The sequence below is a fragment of the Rhinatrema bivittatum genome, chromosome 3 (assembly GCF_901001135.1).
Source record: "Rhinatrema bivittatum chromosome 3, aRhiBiv1.1, whole genome shotgun sequence".
Taxonomy (NCBI): Eukaryota; Metazoa; Chordata; class Amphibia; order Gymnophiona; family Rhinatrematidae; genus Rhinatrema; species Rhinatrema bivittatum.
The window spans coordinates 248,589,530-248,607,196 of record NC_042617.1 but is presented as its reverse complement, the minus strand read 5'-3'; the positions used below and the strand labels follow the sequence as shown (position 1 = coordinate 248,607,196).

General features: G+C 44.2%; 1 protein-coding gene across 1 annotated transcript in view; it reads left to right on the top strand.

Annotated features, from left to right (window-relative positions):
* Nucleotides 1–17,667, top strand: part of GPATCH11 (G-patch domain containing 11) — a 1,168,394-nt gene that overhangs the window by 12,669 nt on the left and 1,138,058 nt on the right. The window contains exon 3 of the mRNA XM_029594426.1: nt 8,305–8,346. Within this exon, the coding sequence (XP_029450286.1) occupies nt 8,305–8,346 (42 nt within the window). The remainder of the gene's footprint in view (nt 1–8,304; nt 8,347–17,667) is intronic.

Below are 17,667 nucleotides of genomic sequence, written 5' to 3'. Positions count from 1 at the left end.
TGGCACCTCTTTGGAGTTCCTCTGGGGTCAAGCCGTGGCTCAAGAACACATCTCCTGGTAAGCGGACCACTCTCCTAGCGCTCCACAACATAACCTCCCTGGACCTTTCCAAAGTCTATCTTCACATCCCAGTCCATCAGGATCACCAGCGCTTCCTATGCTTTGCGATACTGGGTCACCATTACCAGTTCCGGGTGCTTCCCTTTGGCCTATCAACCGCCCCCAGGACCTTCACCAAAATTATGGTGGTCGAGGCGGCAGCACTGAGGAAGGAAGGGATCCTGGTACATCCTTACCTGGATGACTGGCTGATCAGGGCAAAATCTTCGGAAGAGACTCTGCAAGTGACCAGCAGAGTCAAGAGCCTACTGCAGGAGCTTGGGTGAGTTGTGAACACAAGCAAGAGCATTCTACAACCCTCTCAGTCGCTAGAGTACCTGGGGGCCCAGTTCAACACAAAACAGAACAAAGTCTTCCTCCCCCCTCCGAGGAGAAGGAAACTGATGGAACAATTGCGACGATTGATGACCAATGTACATCCCAAGGTATGGGACTACCTTCAAGTCCTCGGCCTCATGGCATCAACCCTGGAGGTCGTTCTGTGGGCAAGGGCCTATATGCGACCACTCCAGCGCTCCCTGCTGTCACGATGAAACCCACTGTCCCAGGACTACTCAATTCACCTCCAACTACCATCAGAGGTTCGGACCCAGCTCCAATGGTGTTGCGACCGTTGCTGCTCGACGTCTCCGCTCCGCCCTCCTTGGCGGCTCCCTCTTGCTTAAGTGGAAGGTTGGCTGCTGCGGCGTCTTTCTGCCAACTTCTCCCGGCGTCCCCGGAGCGGCTCGACGCTGCAGTCCGCCATGATTCACAAGAGCCTAAGTGTGCACGCGTGGCACGGCCCAGCCCCAACTGATGTACCAGCAGTGGCGTGAACCTCAGGGGCATCCCCCTGAGATGACGTCATCCGTACCAGATATATAAGGTCTCAGAAATCGCTAACTAATCTAGTTAGCAAGGGTTACTCTATCTAAGCTGCTCTGCCTCCTTGGACTTACCAGGGGTACCCGCTCCTCGGGGGCCTCGCGCTCTCTTTGTTTTTCAGGTCACAGTCAGGAACCGGTACTCGCTCCTCGAGGGCCCATGTTCCCGGACTGGTTGCTGAATACTTGTTCTGCCTGGAAGTCATCGCTGCCTACTACATCAGAGAGTTACCATCTCTCTCTCAGAGCTTTCCCTGGAACCAGGTACTCGCTTCTCACGGGCCTAACTTATTCCAACACCTGGACTACTTCTAGAGACTATTGTCTGTTATCCAGGATCGCTGTTCCAATACCTGAGGGACTACAGCCCTGCCGGGCACTTCCAGCTCACTACTGCTACCTCTGGTGGTTCAATAGACTTTAATAAAAGAACTAGTGTGTGTGTCTCCATACTCTGAGCCTAACCGGTGGTCCCTCTCGGGATCTTCCCCCAGAGGCGTGGTCATCTGCCACCGGCCCAAGGATCCACCCACAGCTACCTCAAACACCAACAAATGGTGGCTACAGGAAGACCACCTAGGCAGAGGAGTAAGTCTAGCCTCACCGAACTGGATCTTGCTCACCACAGATGCAAGCCTGCGAGGGTGGGGAACCCACTGTCAGGGTCTGACGGCCCAGGGACAATGGAACAAGAAAGAGGCGGAATGGAACATAAACCGCCTGGAAGTTCGAGCAGTCAGACTAGCGTGCCTGCGATTCAGCCACAGACTCTGTGGCGAGTCAATCAGTGTAATGTCTGACAATGCAACAACGGTTGCCTACTTCAACCGCCAGGGAGGAACCAAGAGCCAGCAGGTGTCTCTGGAAATAGACCCCCTCATGGCATGGGCGGAGATAAACCTACAAGGGATCTCGGCCTCCCACATCGTGGGAAAAGACAACGTCTCAGCAGACTACCTCAGCAGAGAGAGCCTAGACCCGGGGGAATGGATGCTGTCGACCACAGCCTTCCAACTGATAGTAAATCGCTGGGGCTTCCCAGCCATGGATCTACTGGCCACCTGTCTCAGTGCCCAGGTCCCCAGGTTCTTCAGCCACAGACAAGAGCCACAATCCCTAGGAATCGATGCCCTCATCCAGACCTGGCCAGAGGAAGACCTTCTGTACGCCTTCCCTCCATGGCCACTATTGGGCAGGATCATCCGCAAGATAGAGCATCACAGGGGGCTAGTTCTACTTGTGGCCTCGGACTGGCCAAGGCAACCATGGTATGCAGACATGCGAAGACTCCTTGCAGGGAACCCTCTGTGCCTACCTCCACACAGGGACCTTCTCCAGCAGGGACCAATCCTCCACGAAGATCCGTCTCTATTCTCTCTTACGGTCTGGCCCTTGAGAGGACTCGCCTGAAGAAGTGCGGTTACTCAAAGGCCGTGATTGACACTCTGCTCCAAGTGCGCAAGTTCTCCACATCCCTGTCTTACATACGAATCTGGAGAGTGTCGTAGCCTGGTGTGAAGACTGCGGCATTCTCCCGCAGACAGCCAAAATCCCTATGATCTTGGAGGTCCTACCGGACGGGATGAAGAAGGGGTTGTCACTCAACTCCCTCAAGGTCCAAGTTGCCGCGCTGACCTGCTTCAGAGCCGAAGTGGACGGTATCAGACTATCAACCCATCCAGATGTGTTCCGCTTCTTGAAAGGGGTTAAACCACCACCCCTAAAGTGGCCGGTACCTCTATGGAATCTCAATCTGGTATTAGACTTCCTTGCTGGGGCTTCCTTCCGACCAACTCGCGGTCTGTCACTACGCCTCTTAACATTGAAGAATGCATTCTTGGTGGCAATATGTTCAGCTCGTCGCATCTCCAAACTACAGGCACGATCCTTTCGGGAACCGTTCCTTAGGTTCACTCCTGGAACCATACAACTGCGCACTGTCCCCTCCTTCTTACCGAAAGTGGTTTCCCAGTTTCATGTGAACCAAACCATTTCGCTACCATATCAAGTTGAACATAAGGACTCAGAAGACTCAAGCCTTCTTCGCCATCTAATCGACTGCAGACTCCTAGTCCGATACCTGGAAAGATCGGAACCTGTGCGCAAAACGGACCACCTATTTGTTCTTCACAGCGGGAAGAAAAAAGGGGAAGTGGCCTCGCGGGCGACTATAGCCCGCTGGGTCAAAGAAGTAATCAAGGCAGCCTACATAGAGGGAGGAAGACCCTTATCCTTACAGGTTAAGGCTCACTCTACAAGGGCCCAGGCAACCTCCTGGACGGAAACCAGGCTGCTGTCGCTCGCCGAGATCTGTCGGGCGGCAACATGGTCCTCCCTACACACCTTTTCCAGGTTCTACTGCCTGGATGTTCAGGCCCGGGATGACACAGCCTTTGCAAGGGCAGTACTAAGTGGGCCACGGGCAGCCTCCCGCCCAGTCCGGGAGTAGCTTTTGTACATCTCATTGGTCCTGAGTCCATCTGGCTGCACGCTAGGAAATGGAGAAATGTATTTACCTGATAATTTTATTTTCCTTAGTGTAGACAGATGGACTCAGCATCCCGCCCACGGCTGCCCCAGAAAAGTGAGAACCTTGGCTAGCAAACCTCGAGACTAAGCAAATACAGGTAAGCCACGGCCTACCCCTAGTTCAAGACACTCACAGTTGTCCGGTGTGGCGTTAATCGGTTGAGTGCACTGGCGGTCTCAGGTTGGAAATCAGTTGAACCAGTCAAGTTTTAATCAAGTTTAAGCAAGTTATTTAAGCAAAGATATATTCGCATTGGCTTTTCAAAGAGAATACTGAGGAAGTGAGGTCAATGCAGGGGTATATGTACCCAGGATGACGTCTGCTTTGAAATCTGACTCCGTCTCCCATCTGCTAGCAGAAGAGCACAATACCCATTGGTCCTGAGTCCATTATGCATAAATCCATCCACAACAGCAACATTAAATGGACCAACAACATAATCCGCCCACATGACTCCAAGCGCCCCACTAGATCAGTATACAAAGGCACTCTTCACATCCCCCCACACAAGACATACCGACTAACCTCCACTAAAGTACTAGCATTCTCTATAGCAGGTCCCATTCACTGGAACAGTATGCCATCAGACATTTGACTTGAAATAAGCACTCAACAATTCAAAAAAAAGCTGAAAACCTGGCTATTCAAACAAGCCATCCCTGAATAAATAGATCACCCCTCCACCTCTGCCATTGACTGCCCCCCACTCTCCCTCCACCCTGCCAGTAACTTCTAGCCGCTCACCGCTCTTGTACAGTTTTCTGCAAAGATATAGCTAATTATGTATTAACTTTATATTCCTTACTATTCACAACTCCATGTTTACTTTATTAGCCAGGTCATACCCCCTATCCGCATCCTCTTGTTTAATTGCTAACATTTATGTATGCTTGATCTCCCTAAAGATTGTTAGACTCTTCTGTATACTTGCCAAGTTCCACCTATTGTATTTTTTATTGTATTGTTTATTGTATTTCCCTGTTATAAGTTAAATGTAAACTGATATGATGTCTCGACGAATACCAGTATATAAAAACCTTAAATCTGTCTACACTAAGGAAAACGAAATTATCTGGTAAGTAATTTCTCCAGTTTAACATTTGGTGCCTTCCTAATCCACTTTTTTTTAAATTTATAACAATAAAAAGATTCTACAAGGAATCTACATTGGAATGGTCTATCGGGCCATTCCACTTTTCGCAACAGTGCTGTACAAAAATTAGAGGCAGGAGCATGTTAGCTAGATGAACAATTTGATTAATCCCTCTAGCACTTTAAAATATGGTATTGCAGTAACTGACCTGTTACCCCACCACAAACTGTCCCATTGGTCCAGCTGGCCATTTTGGTAGCTATTGTACTGAAATCCAGATAACTGACCAGTGCCAGCTGCCTTTTTTTTTTTTAATTTGGAGGACACCATCCTCAACCTTTCACTCACCTCTGATTCAGAACTGCTGCTGCTCCCTCCGACATTTACTGGAGCACAGTTGACCAGATATCCAACTTTTCCCCTTTATCCGATCTACCTTGGTCAAATAATATCTCAGTTACCCTCTTGACCTTTCCAGACAGTCATATTCTCTAGTAAATCTACTTTTCCAATTTCTTTTTTTTTTTTTTTTGTGAGGAACTTAACAAGGAAATACCAGAAAACCATACAACTTCTCCTTTCAGTGTAGGAAGAACTAATTTTGTTTGGAATATGGAGTTAAAGGTAAACACTTGATGGAAAGGCAGTTGGTTGAGAGGAGTTTATTCATTGCACTGCAAAATAGAAGTGCAGGATTTTAAAAATCCTGTAAATGACAGACAGGAAGTCTTTCTGTAAATTGGGCTGTTGCAGTAGTGTGAAATTATAAGCCTGGGTTATGTCAGGATTATTTTTGTGACCAAGCAGTTTCCTCTTCCTCCCTTAGGCTTCCGGCTGAGTCCGAACCAGAGCTGAAATCTGGCACCGGGAGCATTCATTCATATCTACCTGGGGATTCCCCCCCCCTATTTTTATATTCCCTCTCAATGTATTTACCCCTGAAAAATAATTATTCGAAAGAGGCGAAGTGATGCGATTGCGTCATTTTAAATGTATAAAAAAATGTGTATATAAAGGTTTTCACTAATGAATGGTATTATCAGGACTTGTGAGTACAGTTTTGGCAGTTAAAGGCTTAAGTAATTAAGTAATTAAGTAATTAAGACAAGTAATTAAGTAATTAAGACAAATAGGGGCGGATTGCCCTATCGGGGGATCGGGCATCCCCTGGTGGGCCGGTCGCTCTAGTCACGAGCGCGGCTGTGACAGAGCCGCGCTCGGCAGACCACGTGGTATCTCCTGGGCCGGCCTGGGCAGCGAATCCCCGGACCGGTCGTCATCAGGAATCCGCCCCTCAAGACAAAGCAGTAGATCGGTGTGAGATGAGTAGGTTTATAGTTACCAGTTAAGTGAATCTGCATGACCTTACAGTTGCTCTCGACCATGACCAGAATTACCCGAGCAAACATATCTGTAGCAGTGAATGTCAGCACCATCCAGCTAAGCTTAAGGTTGCACCTCGAATGCCCCTGCACCCACTTCCTTTTGTTATCCACAGAAGTTTTCACCGAGTACTGACTTATGCAGTCAGCAGGGGTTGGGAGGGTAAGATATCTGAGCATGAGGTCTGGACAAAAAGGAGAGGATAAACACAGCCTAGCAGCGTCTTTGTTACGGTAATATATTTAACTCTCTATGTTAATGTTTTATGGTATACTGGAAGAGCTTTAAAAATATCTTCAACTAAAATCAGACCTTTCAAACAGGCCAATGCATTTTCTGCGCGCAAAACTTACTGCCGACGTAGCAAGGAGTTTTGCACGCAGAAAATGCGTGTTTCTAAACGGGAGTACTGCTTAGCACCCTTACATGGAACTCCCTTACAAATGAGGGATTAAGCGGTACTCCCCGATGCAAAGAGACTGCATCTGGAGAGCATGCCTCTTTTAGCGCTGGAAACGTAACTCCTGGTCAGAGCTGGAGTTAACTTTCCAGTGCTATGAAAAAAAATAGTTAAAAAGAAAAAAATAATAGAAACTCTCTGGGTAAGTGGCATTTAGCTGGATAAATACAGATTTATCTATCTGGCAGCAGGAAGCAGCTGCCGGATAGTTGCATAAGTTGTTACCTATTCGGTTATCTGGTACGGTTTGCTGATATTTAGTGGCAACCCATGGTAACTAGATAGCTGCTTCCTTCTGCCAGATAGCTGGATAAATTCTGATTTATCTGTCTAAGTGGAGGCGGCATTAGCCTGTCAGGGATGCCTCCTCTCTTCCCGAGTTAAGATGAGCATTTGGCCTGTGCTGATAACACATTTTAAAGGTTACCTATGTTTTTTAACTCATGATATATTAGCTTACTGTATTAGGAGTAAAAATAAAATAAAATAATTGGGAGTTAAAAATGTGCACTGAAAACCAGCACACATTTTTTTTTTTAGCACGCAGGTTACTGCATCAGCCTGAAAATGTGTTATGGTATCCTTCCTAATAACTTAAGAGACAGACTTGTGGAAAAGAGCGTATTGATGGGCAAGGGCTCAATTAAGACTGGAAATCCTATGCATGGTTGCACTCCATTGAAGCTGCCTGCATCCTTCCTCTTCCAGTACTGTCTGAGCTGTGTGTGGCATTTGTTACTGCTGTCATCGGAGATCTTAAAGACTCGAGCTCTCATTTAGTAAAAATATAGAACAGTTTAAAAAGTATATGGCTTTCAATGAGAAAGAAATACGAATTTGGAAGATAAAAAAAAAACAAACCTCTGAGGTACAGGCAACTTGCTATTTTGAGGACAGTAGCATTGCTGCATTAGGAACCTACTGGCCATTATTTTGACTTGTCTTGACTCTTTGCTGAAAGTCATGCCTGAGCACTTCCAACAGGAGTTAATTCTTTGGCAGTCCTGCAAGCACTATATGAATCTATTCAGCACATTAGCTTGGCCAATAGCACACACTATTGCTTAAGCAAAGCCTGAGTGCTGAGAGAGAATAAATGCAGAATACTTTTGCAAGTAAAGAACTAAACTGAGTAGTAAGTAGTCAAAAAAAAATTGGTTTTGAATATTAATATTTTATTGAAAATCCATCCAGCCCCAAGCAAGAAGGAGTCTTGTGGATAGCCAGGCACAAGCAGGATCCCCAGTAAGTAGATAGAGCTGTATTTGAAGAGGAGCAATTTTCAGACTTCTGAACCCCTGAATTTACAGAAAATGTTTAGGGTTCTTTCACTTTACATCTGGATCTCACAAGTTAAGAATAGGATTTTTAAATTTAGAATTTGGTTCTTTTCACACTTTAGGTGAAATAACACTGTATTTGTTAGGTTTGACTTATCACCTTAAGTGGCAGTTGCTGCTAGCTGAAAAAATTCAGACTATTTTAAACTGCTGTCAGTACTGAAAGAGGACAATCTGCATTTCATATTTTCTTTTACCCTTCTCTACCTCGTCTCTGCTGTCTGGGCTAGACTCAGAACTTATAATGAAATGCTGCAGGGGACACAAAACAGATGGCTAAAGAAGATTAAAATACCCAGTTTAGTGTTTCTTCATATTTTTTTTCTGCCTTTCATTTGGCATAGCACAGATAGCATTATGAAGCAGTGCTATACACTATTTGGGGAGCAGTCCCTGTGAGTTAGAAACATTTTCAGTGAACACAAGACTGTCCCTTTAGTCAGGGGCAGATCTATGCACGTATGCTTTCGGGAGACATTTGATTTCTTAAATTATTTTTGTGTCTTTTTTGCTAGGAGATGGGATCGTTGAACCAATTCCACTCACCATTAAAACAGGTTGGTAATCTTTGCACTCCTTTTGTATGGCTTCAGTGGTGAAGAGGTGCACAGTGTGCCACAGAATGCAGTTTGTGAGGTTCATGCCAAGTCTAGACTGCGTGTGCTGTTATTTGTGGCAGAGTTCTGAGTTCTAATGGCCGTACTGGACCTTGAGGAAGCTGGAGTCTTTGTAGTTTGTGGTACTTTTAACCGAACCAGTGTTGACAACCAGACGAGCATCGGTCTGAACTGATTTGAAATATCAAGATAGACCCAAAAAGATGCTCATGAGGAGTTTCCACTCATTGAAATGTAACAGAAGACTGTCATGCCATATTCCCTTCCTCTGCCAATCTTTGGAGGAAGTCTATATTACTGATACCAGTTTATGAGAAGAATTAGCTTTAAGAATGGTAACAATGCCAAAAATCTGCAATAATGAAACCAAATAATTCTTGGAGATTAGAAAGTCACCCAATAGACTGGCATATTTGTAGTAATTAAAATAAAATACTAATCAGATTATAGCATATGTTTATACAGAAATTTAGGGGTAGATTTAAAAAAAAAAATCAAAACACGCACGCGCATCCATGTGCATGTGGTTCCCGAAGCGCGCACATGGCTGCAGCTATTTTCTACATGCGCGCGTCGGCGCACACAAATTATAGAATAGGATTCCCATGCGCAATGGATTTTAATATCCGTGAGCACGTGTTCGGGCAGGTGGCCTCTTCCACATGCGGGGAGGGGGGGGAGGGTGTTTTTTAATGGAGCATATAAAGGCACACTCCATGTACCCTCAACAAAATCCTCGCTTCAGAAACGTGCCATATCTACTGCAGGCCCCATTCAATGGAACGCGCTCCCGCCAGATATCCGTCTAGAGATCTGCCACTCTACATTAAAAAAGAAACTTAAAACCTGGCTCTTTAAACAAGCTTTTACAGGACCATAAGCACTTTTTTTCACTATAGCCAGCAAGAGTTCCTCACCATCGAATTCCCCAGGTTCTAAACTACTACTCGACTCTGTATCCAGTCTCTTGCTGCAGGACTCATGTGACATTTACTGTTTTGCTTTTATATTTTTGTTTTTGTTTTTACTGCTCAATGAGACTTGTTAGCCAATATGTTTACATTACAATGTTAATTTTGATCTAGTTTACCCTGTTCTATGTAATGCCTCTAGTCAAAAATTTATGTTCTGTTTCAATGTAAACCGATGTGATTTGTATTTCATACAGGAACACCGGTATAAAAAAAATCTAAAAATAAATAAATAATTTCCGTTTTTCTCAGTTCTCTCTCAGTCCGCTCCAGTAAAGGAGCAGACTGGGAGGGAATTTCCCTAATCCTAACCCTATCCTTCCTCTCTCTTCTCTCCAACCCCTAAACCACTCCTACCTATCCCCAATTTTCTTTTCTACTTACTGCTCCTCCAGAGCAGAAGTATCTTCTGCGTGCTAGCCAGCTGCCAGCACATGCTTCCCCGGGACAGCATCTAATGGCGCTGTTCCGGCCTACCCCACCTCTCCCCGCCCAAACGGGGCGGGGAGAGGCGGGGGGCCGGAACAGCCCCCCACCTCTCTGACCCTCTCTGACCCTTTCCAAGGGCCTTCTCTCCTGAACCTCTCTGACCCTTTCCAAGGCCCTCTCTGACCCTTTCCAAGGGCCCAGCACTTTGGTGTGTATTGAGGGTTACACGTCTGGCTAGGCCCTTTAGAAATATGCGCGGTGCACACAGGGCCCAGCTACGCACGTAACCCCAGAAGTTTACGCGTGCAGGCCTTTTAAAAATAGCCCGATAGATATTTGTACTTGGGATCTCAGAGAGAATATGTAAAGCAAAGTAAATTATCCTTGCAAGTAATTCAGTAGGACTTACTAGCAGTTGACCAATTGCTTCCTGTAAATCAGGTGAACAGGAAGTTCAGATGGTTGGGCTGCACCCTAGAACCATAGCCAGGCGATTAGGCACCTGTGAAAAAGCGTATCCTCGTAGCACATGACACCATGAGATGGGAGACTGTTAAATGTTTTAATATAATCACAATCCTAGAATTCAATAGAAGTGTAAAGGCATGCGATATTGAAGTCAGTGCCTCCCCAGATAAGTTATCAGGAGCACTTGACTTACAATTTAATCATCACTTGCCAAAGCAATAAGTATTTACCGTATTTTTCGCTCCATAAGACGCACTTTTTTTCCCCCAAAAGTGGGGGGAAAATGTATGTGCGTCTTATGGAGCGAATATAAAAAAAAAACAAACAAAAATCTAGCAACCCCCCACCCTCCTGACCCTCCCAAGACCTGCCAAACGTCCCTGGTGGTCCAGCGGGGGTCCAGGAGCGGTCCGGGAACGATCTCCAGGGCGTGGGCCGTCGGCTGCCAGTAATCAAAATGGCGCCGACGGCCCTTTGCCCTCACTATGTCACTGAGACCGACCAATCCAGCGGTCGGTCCCACGCCCTGGAGATCGTTCCCGGACCGCTCCTGGACCCCCGCTGGACCACCAGGGACGTTTGGCAGGTCTTGGGGGGTCAGGAGGGTGGGGGTTGTTAATTTAAAGGGTTGGGATGGGGTTTTTTTGGGGGGGGGGGAGGGGATCCCAGAGAAAGAAAAGTTTTCTGATCTGGGGAGTGGACCGAAATGGCCCTCCCCAGACCCGAAAACAAAATGGGGAGGAAAAAAAAAAGCTATGCGCTCCCCTAATTTGCTCCATAAGACGCCCAGACGCAGAGCCGGTTTAGCACAATTTTTTTTTTTTTTAATTTTACCCCTCTGAATCCTAGGTGCGTCTTATGGTCAGGTGCGTCTTATGGAGTGAAAAATACGGTAAATAAACAGCAATGTTGTAAAGAAGTGTCTACTACAGTATGTGAAAACACCAGTACTGTAATGTTAATCTCCTTGAGGAAGCCCAGTTTTTATTATTATTTTTATGTCATGTTTTAGCATTGTGTTTGAATTTGTTTTATTATATTCTGCACCCTGACCGAAGGAAAAGGCAGACTATAAATTCTTGTAAATTAAATTAGTTTGGTGAAACAATGACCTAGGTCAGAGTGGAGATAGCTTCCAAAACAGCCAGTGAATTCCCCCATCTGTTAAAAATAAATTTTTGTGAATTGAATATCTTTCCAGTTTAATAAGATGAGTCTTGTAAAGTTTATGGTTATCAAAATTACCATCAAGAATTTTGATTAAGTAATTTTCAAAAGTGACTAAAATATTAGATTTTAAAGGACATTAGTAGAAATATAAAAACCTTTTAAAAGTTAGCCATTTCTAAAGTTTAGTTAAAGAAATGTTTGGCAGTGATGATTAAATTGTTAGCCAAGTGTTCAGTAGCCTTTGCGTGAAGATATTGTCTTCAGTGAGAGTACCTTTTCCATGCCTATTGAACTATAGGATTTGTTATTATATGAAACTAATTAGGTTCTAGATATCATTAACAAAAAAGCTAACTCCCTCCACTTCCAGTCACGAACGGGCCAATTCAGTACAGTGTGCTCCGACGCGCACTGTTAACCCACCATTGGACGCGCGTTTTCCCTTACCCCTTATTCAGTAAGGTGCCGAAAATGCGCGTCCAATCCCCCAAACCAAATAGTGCCCGCAACATGCAAATGCATGTTGATGGCCCTATTAGGTATTCCCGCACGATTCAGAAATTTCAGAAATTAGCGCCTACCCAAAGGTAGGCGCTAATTTCTTCAGGCACCGGGAAAGTGCACAGAAAAGCAGTAAAAACTGCTTTTCTGTGCACCCTCCGACTTAATATCATGGCGATATTAAGTCGGAGGTCCCGAAACTTTCCAAAAGTTAAAAAAAAAAAAAAAAAAAATTTGAAGTCAGCCCGCAGCTGTCGGGTCGAAAACCGGACGCTCAATTTTGCCAGCGTCCGGTTTCCAAGCCCGTGGCTGTCAGCGGGTTCGAGAACCGACGCTGGCAAAATTGAGCATTGGCTATCAAACCCGCTGATAGCCGCCGCTCTGGTGGTCGTCCCCCCCCCCCCCACATAGTTTTCAAACTGGAACAAAATTCTAACAATTTCTTCATTTAAATTTTTCTGTTTTGAAATGACCCGAAACAAAATAGAAAATGTCGTCTCATTTCCTATTTCATTTCTTCCGAATGCAGATCCCTAGTCTCCTCTTTCTGCTGATTCACATGGGCTGACACAGGACACACCTGTTCTCTGCCTACTAATGTTAGCGGTCTCCTTCTGTCCATGTGGTTCAGCAGAAACCCACCTCCTCTATGCAGCTTATGTAGGCCATGACCACCTCATACTGTTCCTCCTCCCCCAACAAACTCTGTCAAACTAAATGTAGCAGTAATATGGGTAAGGCCATATTTGCAATTGGGTCTCTATGGCTCTGCTGCTTGATTGTGATGATGGCAACAACTCCAAAGTTCTTTTTTTGTCTTATTTCTTATCTTTTCAGCAGTGTCATCCCTGATAATTATGGGTCATATTGCATGAACTCTAGCAGAGTCTTTTTGGAATTTTCTAGCCACAACTGTTGTGGCTTCACAATAAGATGTGTCTCCAATTGTTTGGGTAAAGCAGAGAAGTAACAGGAGAGTGGCATTGTGAATCTGCATGCAATAGCAATCTCACAGGAATTGTTGGTTGATGCTCTCTCTCTACAGTTGACCTACAGAATAGTTTTCTTGGAACCTTATTATGTGCATTAAGTGCAATATGTAATACAGCATACAGCAGAATCAAACTGGCAGCAACATCATGATGAAATCTACTAAAACATTTCTATAGAGCTACACAGCCCTGTACATGTACGCACAAGGTAGTCCTGTTCCATAGCCCTTATAGTCTAAATGAGATAAGAGGTTCAGGAAGTTTTTTAAAGTAAATGTTATCAAAATTGGCAAAGAATAACCAGGTCTTCAGATTTAAAAACCACCTCAAAATGGTTGAAGCTATTTTTGGGTATGGAAAGTGTGGAATTGGACATTGGCGATAGAAGAGAAAGGCACAGAAGAGCAGCTTGCTTGATAAATGTAGGTTGAGAGGAGCTGAAGAGTAAGTATTTGTAGAGGATGAGGAGTAAAGTTTGAACTGAATGTGGAAGCAGATGAGGGAGCTAATATAGTGACTTAAAATAAAGTTATATGGTCATAAAAATGGAGGAGATAAGTCGTACAGTTGCATTTTGAAAGACTAATGAAGATGGATTGCGTAGTGGGGTGAAAAGGTTGCAGTAGTCTTAAGTGGGAGGTGATGAGAGTAGATCATTTTTTGTTGCATGTTCAGAAAGGAAGAGAGAGATTTTGGTGACAAGAAAAAAACACTTGTGTTTAGCAGATTTTTGGATGTGTGAAAAGGAGAGCAAAGCGTTGAACATGATCCCAAGTTTATAAACAGAGGGAGCAGAGGGATGGCATTGTTATCCATAATGATGGAAAAAAGTTATGTCTTGGCCATGTTTTTAAGGTGGTGATGGGTCATCAAGGCATTGATGTTGGTCAGGCAAGCTATTACAGATTTCTATTGAAATATCTGGTGCAGAGTGAGAGAGATGTGAGAGTAATCAGCTCAAAGATGGCACTGGAAGTTGTGGGAGGAGATCAGATCATATGGGGAATGGGTGTAGAGAAAGAAGAGACTAAGGCCCAAGACAGAGCCTTGAGGCATCCTGACTAATAAGATAGTAGATTCACCAGAGGATCCACTAAAAGAGAAATAGGAAACCTAGAAGGAGAACCAAGATAGAATGGAATCCTGCAATCCAAGTGAGAACAGAATGTTGGATAAATGGTAATCAGTCTTGTCAAAAGAAGTGGATAGATCAAGGATGAGGATCAAGAAAAGGTCTCTGGCCTTAACCATGAAGAAGTCATTGGAGACTTTGGGAAATGCTGTCTCTGTGGAAGGCAGAAGCCAGATTGGAGTAAATCCAGAATGACATGAGATGCTACAAAGTCAAAGCAATGGTGGTGTAATTTGAATGTGAAAGAGGATCGAGAGACAAGACTATAGTTAGAAAGGCAGGTAGGATCCTGCCCAGATTTTTTGAGGAAATATATGATCACAACATGTTTGAAGACAGCAGGAATTGTTGCATACAAAGTGACAGATTGAGAATGGGACAAATGAGGTGGCATGATGAGGCCTGTGCTATCCTTGAAGTCGATATTCAAAAGGCATTTAGATGGATAACTGAAAAGTTATTAGTCTAAATGGCAAAACGGCGATATTAAATGCCGTATGTGGCTAGAATGTAACCAAATAAGTCGGGGGTGGGTAGGAGATGTTTCAGGGAAGAATGGAGTTAGCATAGGTTACATAGCTAACTCTAATATCTGGAGTTAGACACTTAACTTATGTGGCTAACTCTGGTCGTACCACTGTCCTGTCCTAAAGTTAGCCGCATAAAGATATGTGGCTAGCTATATTCAGCAACGCGACCACACTGCTGAATATACCCTGCTAGTTAACTAGATATGTTTATCTGGCTAAGTAGCCGAGCTGTTTAATGGCTGGATATTGACCCCCATATGTTTATACAGATCTGGGTGTTTGTACTTCACTTAGAGATACATTGATTGAGCATGTGATAAAGGTTAACAAAATAAAATGACTGAGGAGGAGAGAGAACTGAGGAGTTGGGTGGGAGTGGAGTCAAAAGAATGATAATGGGCAGTTTCCTTTTCTATGATTTCAATAAAGGAAGAAAGGGTGACAGGGCTAAGGGGAAGGGGGAGAGAAATGTAGGGTATGTGGTAGGAGCCTGGTGGAGAGCATAAGATTAATCTTGTGAACCTAGTTATCATGAAAAAATGAATCAACCATAGTGTGAGCAGGAAATGAAGAAAGGGGTGGAAGCAGTTTGAGAAGCAAGGTGAATGCAGCAAAGAGATGGTGGGTGTTTGTCTGATGGCCAAAGTCTTGCTTAAGTTCAGTAGCAGATTGGAAGGAAGGGAGCACAAATTTAAAATATAGTAAGTCAGCATGGCAATGGAATTTTAGTCCTCAGAATCAGTTCTACAATGCAGAAAACAAACTCTGGAGGTGAGCCCGTGCTGGGGTTTGGCACATCTTAGAGAATGAGAAAGGGGTGAGGTAAGAGTATAGTGTTGTAACAAGAAACTGCCTAATCATCACTCTAATGAGATTGGAGAGGAGAGATGAGAGTAGTGGAAGGGATGCAAGGGTCAATTGCCTGGAGATTTCCAAAGGAGTTGCTAGTGCCTGGAAGAGACAGTGAGGGAGGATGGTTAAGTGTGATGGTTATCAGCTTATGGTCAGAGAAGGGGGAAGGGGGAGAAACCTTAGAGCAGTTGCAAGAGAGAATTAGGTCATCAGTGGCCATGTTGGTGATTGGGAGCAATAGAGCATAATTTGAGGTCAAATGAGGTTATGGCAATGTTTTTTTGAGATGTAAGAGTCAGAGGGAGTTATCAACATGGAAGTTAAAGTTCCCAAATATAAGGAAAGGACAAGATGGTTCAAAGAACGACGAAAGAGGAGGGGATCTTATCCAGGATCAATGGATAACCACTACTTGGAGGGATAATGGAATGAATAAATGGATACTGTGGGCCTCAGAAAGTAAAGGAATGGGATTGAGGAAGGATAAAGGGTTGACAGCTGCAGGGGGGGCGAGAGTAGCAGTCGGACATTGCCACCACGGCCCATCAAATGAGGTATGTACCACAAATAGCTTCCATGACAGCAACAGCTGAAGCAGAGTCCATGGGGGTGGAGGAAAGCCATATCTCAGAACAAGAGGATGAATGAAATGAGAGAGGAAGAAGTTATGAATGCAGACAAGTCTGTTGTAAATAAAGCAGATATTCCATAGGGAACATGAGAGATGAGAAGAATAGAGATAAGGCTGTAGGGGTAACAGGTTGATTTATGCAGATGGGATGAGAATTGCCTTGTGAAGCTAGGATTTGAAATATCTCTAGCTGAGAGGAGGAGGAGAAAGACTGTGGAGAAGACGTGTAATGACAGTGACGAGAATGAGATGCTGAAGAGCTGTGATAACTAAATAAGAGAAAATATTGAAGTTTGAGAACAGTGAACAAGGCAGAAGAGTGGCTGGGAAGGTGGCAAATATAAAGGAAAGGTACACTAGTTGTTTACAATGGTTTGCTTGGGAAGTACAATGGAATTGTAGGAAGCAAAGAAGAAGAAGAAATCGTGCTGACCTGGGGTAGATGGAATGTCTTGTTGAGATGAAGTGGTCCTATATTGTGCACCTTCTAGCCTGCTTGTCCAAGGACTATGGGTCATGACACCTGAGGATGGCCACAGTCAAGGTCTCTGGGAGAAGTTTGCAGACTGCTGCAACCTCTCTTGTACCTAGCCCACTGGTCAAAGGAGTGTGAAGTGGTGGAAAGCAAAGTCGCAGTGGGTTGTGGCATCCTCATGTGTCCACAGCCCACGTAGCTGGAAGTAGTCTGCAGAAAAAGTGCAACCACCTCAGTCCCTGAAAACCTTAAAGCATGACTCTTTTTTTTTCCTTATGAGTAGCAGATGGCCTCAAAACAACACTTCTACCATTTCCATTTTGAAAAACATGAAAATATTTGTACTTCTGTGTTCCTGCAATAGTAGACTGGGGAAACAGTTTGTATACATTATTAGACAGATATATTTTTATGGAAGTTTGTGGAGAACTGCCATTTAATGCAGCAGGGCTGAATCTATCTCCCCTCTAATTGACAATATTGCATATGATGTAGATTTGAAAACCATACTTTTAAAAATGTTGCTGAAGTAGTATTTCCAGGCCCCAGCTCTTGTTTTGCCAGTTAAAAAAAGGAAAAAAAACCCCCCTTGTGATATGAGGCACACTTTACTTGCGGTGGTACTAAGGAGCTCCTCAGTTACATAGAGGAAGGCTTGGTTTAGACTTTTCTCAGAAGACAAGCAGGATATGAAACCCATGCTGAAGGGTAATGTGCCCCAGGACAGAATCTGAAAGAAAAACTTTCTAGAGGAATTTTTACATGCTCTGCTGAGCATATGCTGAAAAGATAGAAAACAGAGAGTAGGTCTAAATGGTCAAGTGCCCAAGGAATCTGTACTGGGACCACTGCTTTTTAACATATTTGTAAATGAACTAGAGTTGGGAACAACCAGAGAAGTGATCAAATTTGCAGATGACACAAAATTATTAAAATTAGAAAATTAAAAGGTGCTATTACAAATGCAACAAAATCTATATGTTAGAAAAGTAAACAAAAGTAAGAGGAATAAGAAACCGATCCTGGTTCTCAAAGGAGGTGGCTGAAAAAATAAAGGCAAAAAGAACAGAGTTCAAGAAGTTTAAAGGATCCCAAAAAGAGAAACCACAG